We start from the raw sequence: 10,964 nt of genomic DNA, 5'->3' as shown, positions 1-10,964 counted from the left end.
ATTCCCCATAAATATGGGGTTTGCCTGCTGTTCATGTGGCAAAGAAACCTAATTCAGCAATTTCACACTGCATTCTCCCTTTGACGTTCTTTTTCTAGGATAATATTCAGATCATCTACAGAATGCCCTGGAAGATTCAAATATTGGTTTCTGAACACTGTGATTTTTTAATGTCATATTTGTGCCCATTTATTCTTTTGCATAGGGACAGGCCAGTCTGCCCAATGCAAAGAGTAGAAGGGGCACTGCAAACTCATAATGACAGCTACACATTGGAGGACAAGCAAGTGAATGAACCAAAGATGGTATAGTTGACAATAACAGAATGACACACAAATTCCTCAAGCAATGTGATCCAGGGAATATGGACTTTGTTTGCCCTTGTCATCTGCCTCCAAATGTTGTATCCATCTGAAGACTGTTGAGAAGTTTACAGCCTCTTCCTCAAGAACTGAAAGGGAGTAACAATCTTTCAATTTAAAAACATCCAGCAAAAGTTTCTTTTGCCATTTTTCACAATCACACTTTGAAAGTAACCATCACTAAACATCTTTTATAACATCATAAACCGAGATGTTCCCAAACAGCATAATGAAACCCAACAAGTGACAAATGTATCGTTCAACTTTCAATATTCTAACACGCACCACCAAATAAAACTTAACTGTAGTCAGATGCTGCCAACAGGAATTTAGAAACTGCAAAAGCTACCTAACCAGCAGTACTTCCACCCACTGCTACAACAATGAAAACTGTCTGAAGGTAATATAAAGAAATCAATGCTGGAGTCACATGAGAGGCTGGTCTAGCACGTCCTCACTGCGACACCCAAGAGCACCTTAGAAACCTCCACCTCAAAGAAGGTAAATTGCCAAAATGCTAGCTATGTTCAAGTACAATGAAGTAAAATAAAGAAGAAAAAAAGCAACATTCTGGAAAGTGAGAAAAACTGTGGAAGGCTTCAGAAGGCCCAAGCAGATATTTCATCTGATGCTAAAATTCCCTATGTAAGACATACAACATAGTCATACCATTTGCCTTTCAACAAAAGTATACTGGTCCCTGCGACACAGCGGTAAAAAGCACGGCCAAAGTGCGGCTTTTTACCGCCGCACCAAAAGAGACACGCGGCGGCAGGATCACACAGATCCCCTGAGCCGCCGCGCAGTTGCTCCCCGGTACGATCAGATGCCGGGGAGGAAGCCACTGATGGGAAACCGAGGCGGCCGGCTGCGCATGTGTGCGCATGCGCAGTTCGGCCAGGAGCCTCGAATGCTCCTGACGATGGACGCGCCGGCGATCCCACGGCCACGCTTGCTGCGGCGTTTCAGGTAAGTTCTTCTCTTTACTAGGTTCTTTTTTGCTCCGCGTTACTGGGCTGTAGGGACGGATCGGGGACAACTGCGCGCCGCTTCCCAGATGTTGCGGTTTGATCGCACCCATTTGCTGCGCCCCCAATCCGTCCCTCTTCTGGCCCAAAACCTCCCGTGTGACCGGGGCCATTGACTCAACAAGTAGATATGGGCAAAAGGTTCCAGCTCAGGGTACCCATTACCCCCTTCTCCAAAGCAGTAAAAATCGAACACCACTTCTTAAACAATATTAAACAATATCTTTTTCCTACACAAAATCACACTAAATTGATGAAAAGGAAATCCAACCAAAATAGTTTCAGGAAGTCAGTATCTATGTACATTAAAAATGAGAACACTAAAATCTAAAGATGACAAAGTATCCTTTTTGTGGCCAGAGGGAACATATTTACAGCCAACAGTGTCATCTCTGGTTTCTTTTCCAAAGCAAAAGGCAATAGCCTTCCCTATGTTTACACAAGCAAGATGGAGAGGAAGAACAAGCTTGCAATGTGGACATTACTGTGCACCTCTTGCAAGGGCCTTAACTCATTGTTCACAATCTTCTGTCTATTTCCATGAGTGTATTAAATTTCCCAACTAAGAACACATCTGATAAAGTATGCCCTGTTTCATTAGAGAGGCCACAAGACAACTCCTTTTTGCTTTTCCAAAAGCAGGCTTGGCTTAGCTACCCCACTGGAATCAGGCACACAAGGCTCTTGGGTGTTTTAGCTGCTCCTTACTCCCTCAGTTCTAGTAATTACATAATACTGTAGATTGCCTTCCATGGCTATTATAACCCCTATGTAGTACAGAGTAGCAATGCTTGAACACCTGTCAGTTCAGTTCACTTCCTGTTCACCACTGGTGTTCAGGCACCTAATTAAATCAATGGCCATTCACAAACTGCTCCTGAGTATCTGCTGGAATAGAATACTTTCAGTCATCAGCAGCTGACTCTCAGCTGAAAGGGGATCAACTGTTAGTTGGTGTCTGATCCCCTGCTGAGGAAAATTTGCTCTGTACACAGCAATGTTATTGGGGGAGGGATCAGCTAAAAGTCAGGTTCTTCTCTGATATCCCTTCCTGGAAACTTTGCTGCCCACCCCGCAAAAAAATATAGGAGGGGGATCAGAAGTCCAGCAGATTTTGTCTCCTCCCCAAGCTATTGACTCGGGCTGTAGAGAAAAGGATAAAGGAGCTTTTTTCCCCCACTCCCTTTTGCAACTTTGCTGTGCAGCTATTTTGCTGAGGCCAGCTGGAGTGGTGGCGCATCAGAACCTGACTCCCAACTGATCATGCAGCCACAACTTGTTCCACAGCTATTCAAGTTGCTCAATGCAATCCAAACACATCACTGATTAGCTCAGTTTGATTGTTGACTGTTGAACAAAGTAAGTTTGATGGCCTAAGAGATTCACTGAGAAATTTGTAGCATCCATAGTGCAGACCTTCACAAGTCCCAAATAATTTTGACTGCTTCACATTACTCCTGCAGCATACCGGGGGGACGGGTATTTATGTCTGAAAATATGCACATTGGACCATGTTAACAAGAGGAAACATGCTTCTCTCCTCTTTAAATTGACACAATTACTCAATTCAGAGATCTCCATTCAGATAAATACAAAGGCTCACAACCAGAAACTACTGATCTAAGGTGGCACTTTGATGGATAGAATAAATGTTTTAAGTGGCATGGGTTTCATATGGTTAATACTGACCACAGTAAAGCATCTATAAAAGGAGATAAAAATCACTGTAACATCAACATTATTTTTTGTTTTTGAGAGCTGGGTACAGTTTGAAAGAGCAACTTTTGCATATGCTGTGTTACCTCAGGTAAAGAAGTGCTGCACGTTTTGGTACTATTTATCAGCAATATGGGTGATGTGGAGAGGAGGAGACTTTCTTCTTTTACAACACTGCTGATTGTTCCTAACTTTTCACCATTTTCCCAACATAAACTAGAAAATGCTTAGCCACCTATGAAGGTCAAGAGTTTTAAAGGCCATTTAAACAGAGCTCTCTACTCCAATGTTCTCCTGACAGACTGAATGTAAGTGGGCTCTTAAATGCAGTTCTTACATATAAGATATCAAGGAAACAGGATTTTTTTTAAAAAAAACAACTTTTATTCACTACCAGGGACAGGAGAAATAAGAAGGTTCCATAAGGAGGCTTAAAACTATTTGCAGGTAACACACAGTTTTTCCTGGGAACATTAACTTACAAGCAGGGGTCCCCAATATGCTGCCCACCAACAACTTTCCTAGTATCCTCCAAGAGTTTTTAGCAAGTGAGTGGGTCCAGACAGGGCTCTTGCCCAACAGAGTTTCTCACTGGCCATTGAAGAACTAATTGGCTGGGTAGATGCATAATGGGTAGATTGCATAATGATGTTAATATATTTGAGATCTTGTAAGTACTGCATATATCATTATTACCCCCAAAACATATGTTCCCTGCCCCTGAAATGAAAAAATACTTTCTATTTAGTCCTCTTTGAAAAGAAGTTTGTACTTTTCTTCATTCTCTCCAGCTGTTCTCCACAAGACCACCACATAAATTAGGGTGGTAAGGACTGCTTTTTCAGAAATTTAAAATTTTCTTCACTTACGTCCCAACTGTCCTGGGAACACAGGTGTGACAAATCACTGTAGCCATCAAAAGCAATTCGTATCACCAAAAGACTCAAAACGTGCTCCTATTTCATGGCAATTGCTGCCAAGAAGCAGCAACTACAGTCTATGGTTAAAGCAGATTTCAAGATGGACAAATCTGTGGAGGTAGCTAGGGTACATGGCATGAAACTTTTGGACAAGTGTACTAGGTCAAAATACATGTTAAAGTGAAACATGTTAAAGTGAAACATCTGGAAAAAGAAAGCTACATACTAGAGACAGCTAGCAATAGAACACACCCTACCTTTACAAGCACATTCAGCACAGCTTTGCGTACCAAATCACCAATGGATTTCAAAATTATACCTACTCTGCAGTAATCTCCTAAACCAGGGTGTCAAACATGTGGCCCAGGGGTCGGATCAGGCCCCTAGAGGGCTTCTATCAGGCCCACAGTGGAACTGGCTGTCTTCTGCTTCTTCTTCCAGTTCTGCTGCGTCATTGTAGGTTTGCAGCTTACAGATACACAGCTGAACAGCATACTCAAGATTGCAACAGCACCGACATTTTGATGCAATATTTCAGAGCAAGAGGTGTCAGTTATCAGACACTATTAAATAAACAAAATTTTGCAAGAGTGCCAATGTTTTAAGCATGTTTTTATTTTAAGTAAAAAAAAACTTTGTGTTTGTGTCCTTTATAAAGTTTATATCTCCGCTACCTGGCATTACATTTTATGCCACACATGGCCCGGCCCAACAAGGTCTCATTTATGTCAGATCCGGCCCTCATAACAAATGAGTTCGACACCCCTGTCCTAAACAGTGTTCCGGTTCATAGCATAGTCTTACCCAAGTTTTTGAATCATGGCACTTTTGCTAAATTTTCTACATGGTTTGGGTTCACATATTATATCTTAGTACCACTAGTTATCTCAAAATGCAATATTCCCAAGTTTTGATAACTGGGCCCAAATTTTGATAACTCCCCCCCCCCCCCGCTCTGGAAATACATCACTCAGACTAATTGCTCCAAGAACTGATTGGGAAAATATAAATGGGTACCCTCCCTACATTTGCAGAAATGCCTGCTTAATCTCTGTTGGTTTCCTGTATTCCCCTTTGCCCAATCCACCAGGTTTGAGGAACACACCAACATTGGGAGGGCAGTTATATTATTTCTGGCATTCCCCCATGCCTGTCAGTTTTGTCAGGCAACCTCAGTGTACACTTTACTCCTTCCTTCTCCTGGCATGCTGTCACTATTCCTACTGTCAGAGAGAAAGGAAGAATAGGCACAGCATGGGGCCTCCTTTGACTCAAAGGTACTCCTACATAGCAACTTAATTTTATAAAGCCCACTTCAACCTCTCTTGCTCTTGTACATAATTTCACTTCCTTAGTGCCAGTTTTTAAGAAGAAAAGTTGGATTTATACTCCACCCTTCACTACCCAAAGGAGTCTCAGAGTGGCTTACAATCCCTTTCCCTTCCCCTCCCCACAACAGACAGGCTGTGAGGTAGGTGGTGCCGAGAGAGCTCTGAGAGAACTGCTCTTGAGAGAACAGCTCTGAGAGGATTGTGACTGACCCAAGGTCACCCAGCTGGCTGCATGTGGAAAAGTGGGGGATCCAACCTGGTTCTACAGATTAAGAGTCTGCCGCTCTTAACCACTACACCAAACTGGCTCTCATTTTACATAAATGGAAGTTACCTGCTTAAAAGAACAATCAGTATGGTCTGCAGGAGTATGTGTAAGTATAAAAGGTGGACAAGACAAAGCCTACTCTACCTAGACTTGTTTGAATACATGCATCCCAACTCCATTTAGCCTACTAGCATCCAAAAGAGCAGTGGGAAACCCACATCACAAACCCAAGGTAGCTTGCCTAGCATGTTTTAACAGCTTGGTGAAAAAGTTTCTTGCCAGTGATGCGGGTGAGTAGAAACAATGGGTGGGGACAGAGTAGAAGCACTGACTCCCTCTTGGCGCCAGCCTGTTCAAACAGACTAAAGAACAGACGCTATGCAGCTGCAACTTTCAGCACCGCTATTGGCCTACGCGGCCATGGGGGGCAGTAGCTGACAAGCAGTAGCTGACGAAAAACTCCCCACCACACGGCACAATTGCTCGCCTTTAGCCAAGCGTTGGCCACGAGACTGGAGCACGCGGGGCACCGAGGGAGTCTACGAGCCGACCTATGAGGCGTAGATGGGTACCGAACCCGTCTCCCTCCGTTTGTACGGAAGAGTTGCGCCCGCTCACTGCAGTCTCATGCGGGGCAGCTCTGCAGGCAGAAGTACAAATGAGGAGGGAGCGCAGAAAGGAACGGCAATACGCAGGAGCGCTGGAACCAGCCTCAAGGACGCCGCCGCCTCCAAGCTCAGGCACCGAGCGGTCGTAATCTGAACTGAATGGGGTTCCCCCTCCCCCACCCCTCTCGCTATTTGAATTTCTACGGCGGATTAAATGTCCCCACCCTCCGAGCCATGGATACACGAAGAATTACTTTAAAAAAATATCTGTAGAGTCCAAGCCCGAGTAAGCAGCGTTAACAAACTGACAGCGCCAACCTACACAAGTCTACTTGGAGAAGAGTTCTGGCGAGTTCGCTGGACTTTCTTCCCTTGGCGCAAATGTGTGCGGCGGCGGGGGTGGGGGGAGAACAGACTTAAGGGGCAACACTATGCACCTTTATACTGGTGAAGAACCCACTAAACTAAACGGGACTTATTTGTAAGTATGCTTAGTCCTGGGCTACACGGGACCCCCTTCCTCCCGACGAAACGCTTCTCATTCATTCACCCCTGCGCTCTCCCACCCCACATGCTTCACTCGCTTCCCACCATGCTGTTCGTACCAAGTGCTGGAGGACTCTCTAGTTGCAGGAACGGGGCGCCCTTGCGCTCCTTCTGCGATTCTCTTTTGGCAGCAACAGCGGAGGCGGCAGCTCCGCCGGGACCGGGCTTCTTACAGGCTGAGAGTGCGGCTTCTTCACGCTTCTTGCTTTGCTGTTTACGCTTTTCAGCCTCGCGGAGGATGTCGAAAGGGTCGGACTCGTCGTCCAGCAGCTGGTGAAAGCGGTTGGCGACGGCGCAGCCAAAACTCTCCTGCATAGTGGCGGCGGCGGCCATGGGGCTGGCCAGCGCGCCCTTCATCATCGCCGTGGCGGCAGTAACACCGACAGCCGCCCTTTCGTGAATGCGACAAAAAGACGCAAGCCCCGCTTAGTGCGGCCCAAGCAACCACGCCATGGCCACTCTCCCGCCCCGTCCGACTGCTCTGGCCAATCGACAAACCAGCACTACACGCCTAAGGTCTGTAAAAGTAACCAATCCACGTCCCCATCCCTAATAGCTATACCCAATAATGAGCCCCGACGACGCTAACAACTGCCGACCAATCCAGGCGCTTGGTTTCGCCCCTGCCAACCAATGAAATTACGGGATTCCCTCCGCTCACACACTTTCCCACGCCGCTGGCATATGACGTAAAATGTCTGTGGCGTCACGTGTGCCTCTCATTGGAATTAAAAGTGATAGGGAAAATATCGATGGACAAGAACAGTCTTAAGTTAACCAGTCCTTCTTTTAAAAGTTCGATTGAGTCATTGTTGTTAATTACTTTCCTTTAAAAAGCAGTTTGATTCATTTTTGTTAATTTCTTTTTTTAAATATGACCAGACTGGAGCCAATGAAAAAAACAGAGTACATTCTACAAGATACTTTTCGAAGCCATACGGCATCCAGAATAAATATTTTTAGTAGGGGTCGGAAGCTATATGGATTCATTACTGGTCTGATAAAGAGTGTTTATGTTTACTTCCCAGTAGATTGAAGATCTGAATGAATATCAAGAGAAAGTATGGTGTACTGGTTAGTGTAGGATTAAGAACTGTTGAGGCCAGGTTCAAAACCCACTCTACCATGGAGGTTTGCTGGGTGACCTCTCAACCTAACCTAACTCACAGGGTTGTTATGAAGATAAAAATAGAAGAGAGGAAAAGGATATAAGCTGAGGTATAAATTAAATAAATAAGAAATTACACTTATTTACAATCTGTACTAAAATATAAACAAGGTAAATACTTAACAACTGCATCTTTTCACCCAGCTCACCAAATATACAATAAAAAACCTTGCAAGATAACATGGAACTGCATTATCTATTTATTACATCTCTGCAGGATTTATTTTTATTTTAGTTATAGCCTGCCTTTCTCACAGATACTCACGGCTGATTACACTGTAACACAATGCAATCAAATAGTATGAGACAGCAATGCAGTAGGACTAGGAATACAAAATTAGAAACAATGCAAAAAAATATCAGACATGATATATCAAACAATGCAGGAAACAGAATTACAAAAGAAAATAATCAGTAAGAAGAAGAGATTGGATTTATACCCATACAAACTCCTTTCCCTTCCCCTCCCCACAACAGACACCCTGTGAGGTAGGTGTAGCTGAGAGAGCAGCAACCCCAGGGGGATCAGAGCCAATGTGAGGGGGTGCTGAGGAGTAAGGCCTCAACAGCGAGTTGAGGTGGACACAAGGAGAAGCCCAACGGTGCAGGCAGGCACCCTATAGGAAGGGACACGTGCGGTTGGATGCAGCTGGCTGATATGTGCTGCAGCTGTATAAGGGGAATGAGTCCCATTAGGGATGAGGGCAAATTGGGACCAACCGCCAAAGATGGGGAGGGCCAGGGAAGAAGGTTGGGATCAGTTAATGAGCTAGACCCTTAAGGCAGTGGTGAAACATAGCTGGGTGGCAGCCAGGGATTGAGACAGTGCAGGGAACATGTGTGGAATAGGACTACACACCTGGAAGTGCTGTGAACTACTGGGCGTGGCAGGAGTCAAGTGCTGTTTAAACTTGGCTAAAAACACCAGAAGCAGATATTGAAGACTATGTCTCTTTATTTCAATGGAGACTCGGCTCCAGCCCAGCCTGCTACAGGCATCCGCACTGCAGGTACTGTGTCTCCCCACCCTGCCCCCAAAGCCTGGGACATAAAACAATAAACAAATATGTATGTGGTACAGGCTACAATCGTGTTCCTTTTATTTAAAAAAATGCCTTCTTGAACCATTCATTTTTACTATAGTCCTTTTACCTTTTTAAAAATGTCCTTAACATTTCTGTTTTACATAATTTGCAGAATGACAGACATGTGAGAGCCTTCCTGATCTCCTCAGGCAGGACATTCCACAAAGTTGTGGAAGCACAGCAGATAATGCACATGTATGGGCAGTGGTAGCTCTTAACCATTTGTAAGGTGGCACCTTCAGGATGCTTTGCTCATATAACCAAAGCTCTTGTAGGGAAGCTTGGGGGGGGGGGAAGCCTTGAAGATATGAGGCCAAGGCCATGAAACAGCTTTTATGTAGTAACCAGGAACTTGAGCTGAACCAGGTAACTGATAGCAGTGACTGCAGAATGGGTGTAACTTGCATATTTGTGCCTAGCTGCCAACAAGCTGCAGCATTCTGTACCAACTGAAGTTTCCAGGTTGACTTCAAGGACAGACCCATGCAGAGTGCATGAAGTCCAATTTCAAGGTCACTGTGACATGGGTCCATGTAGCCAGATCAGCCAAGTGAAGGCAGAGATCCATTTTTATGGGTTGGAAAAGATGGAAGAAAGCATTTTTTTGCAACTACATTAACTTGGTTCTTCAGCAATGCTGGGTCTAGTATAATTTGAATTATCAAAGCTCAGTCCAGACAAGATTGAGGTGCTCCTTGTCAGTGACAAAGGTGCAAGGACTGAGGAGTCGGCCTGTCCTGGAGAGGGTTGCACTCATCCTGAAAAAACAGGTTCATAGCTTGGGGATACTGCTGGATTCTGGCCTACAGTTGGAGGCCCAGATTGCCTCCCTTACAAATAGTGCCTTTTATCAACTTCACCTGATATGCCAGCTATGGCAGTCTCTTGAAAAGCACAATCTGGCCACAGTAATCCAACCTGTGATTACATCTAGGTTAGATTACTGTGAAGTGATTTACTGGGGCTGCCTTTGAAGACAGTCTGGAAACTTCAGCCCATCCAAAATGCAGCAGCCAGGCCATTATCAGGGGCAGGATACAGGGAATGTATCACCACAGTGCTGAAAAATCTGTACAGAAATGCATTGGGGCCAGGATAGTTGAATGGCTGCCACCTCCCATATTGTCCAGCCCACCAGTTAAAACCTGTCTCACGAATGCTGCTCTCTTTATCCCCACCTTCTGAGGTAAGGTGGCAATAGGGTTGCCAAGTGTATCTTCACCGGGAGCGGAGGGCTCCCGGTCGGCGTCTTGTGCGCGCGCACTGCGCGCATGTCACCCGGAAGTGACGGGAGGACGCCAGGCATGCTGGGGGCGGGGCCATGGCCATACAAGGGAAAACCATAGTTTCCCCTTGTCCGGCGGCGCAGGGAAACGGGCCTCTGGGGTGGGGGTTTCCCCACCCCCCGGGGGGACTTGGGATCCCTAGGTGGCAATCAGAGACAGCACTTTTTCAGTAGTGGCACCTTGCTTATGGAATGTCCTTCCCCTTGAGGCTCACTCAGCACCTTTGCTTCCTTTAAGGTGCAAGGACAAAACATTTCTGTTCACCCAGGCTTTTAATTATGGAGTTGATTTTTTTAGAACTAGTTTAGCCTGGAAGCTGTTATTCTAATCTGTCAGTGGCCTGTTTTTATGCTCTGTGTTTTTATGTTGGGCAGGTTTTTAATGCTGGATTTTAATTAACACATTTTAATGTTTTGTTTTTTATTCTTTTTTTATATTCTAAGCCACCTCAGGCAGGTTCCTAAAGTGGCGGTATTTTTAAAAAATCTCAATAAATAAATATAACCCCTAGGCTCTTCAACGAGTGAGTGTCAGCTGGAACATGGGAAGCACAGTGTCCTTCAAGACCTAAGCCTTCTCAACCAGCATGATCTCTGAACTTGTCAGAGTTCAGTTTCACCTTGTTCATTTTCCGTCATGTAACCAC

At 45.1% G+C, this 10,964-nt stretch overlaps 1 protein-coding gene across 2 annotated transcripts in view; it reads right to left on the bottom strand.

Moving 5' to 3' along the window:
- The window catches only part of HABP4 (hyaluronan binding protein 4), a 23,580-nt gene extending 16,285 nt beyond the window's left edge, over window positions 1-7,295 (bottom strand). The window contains exon 1 of one of the 2 annotated variants that reach the window (XM_015412668.1): window positions 6,839-7,295. In XM_015412668.1, the coding sequence (XP_015268154.1) occupies window positions 6,839-7,139 (301 nt within the window). In that variant the 5' untranslated portion in view covers window positions 7,140-7,295. The remainder of the gene's footprint in view (window positions 1-6,838) is intronic. The other variant, XM_015412667.1, reaches the window with a different exon arrangement.
- Between the last annotated feature and the right edge of the window lie 3,669 nt (window positions 7,296-10,964).

Source organism: Gekko japonicus, unplaced genomic scaffold (assembly GCF_001447785.1).
Source record: "Gekko japonicus isolate JY-2015 unplaced genomic scaffold, Gekko_japonicus_V1.1 scaffold355, whole genome shotgun sequence".
Taxonomy (NCBI): Eukaryota; Metazoa; Chordata; class Lepidosauria; order Squamata; family Gekkonidae; genus Gekko; species Gekko japonicus.
This window is presented reverse-complemented; position numbering and strand designations above follow the sequence as displayed.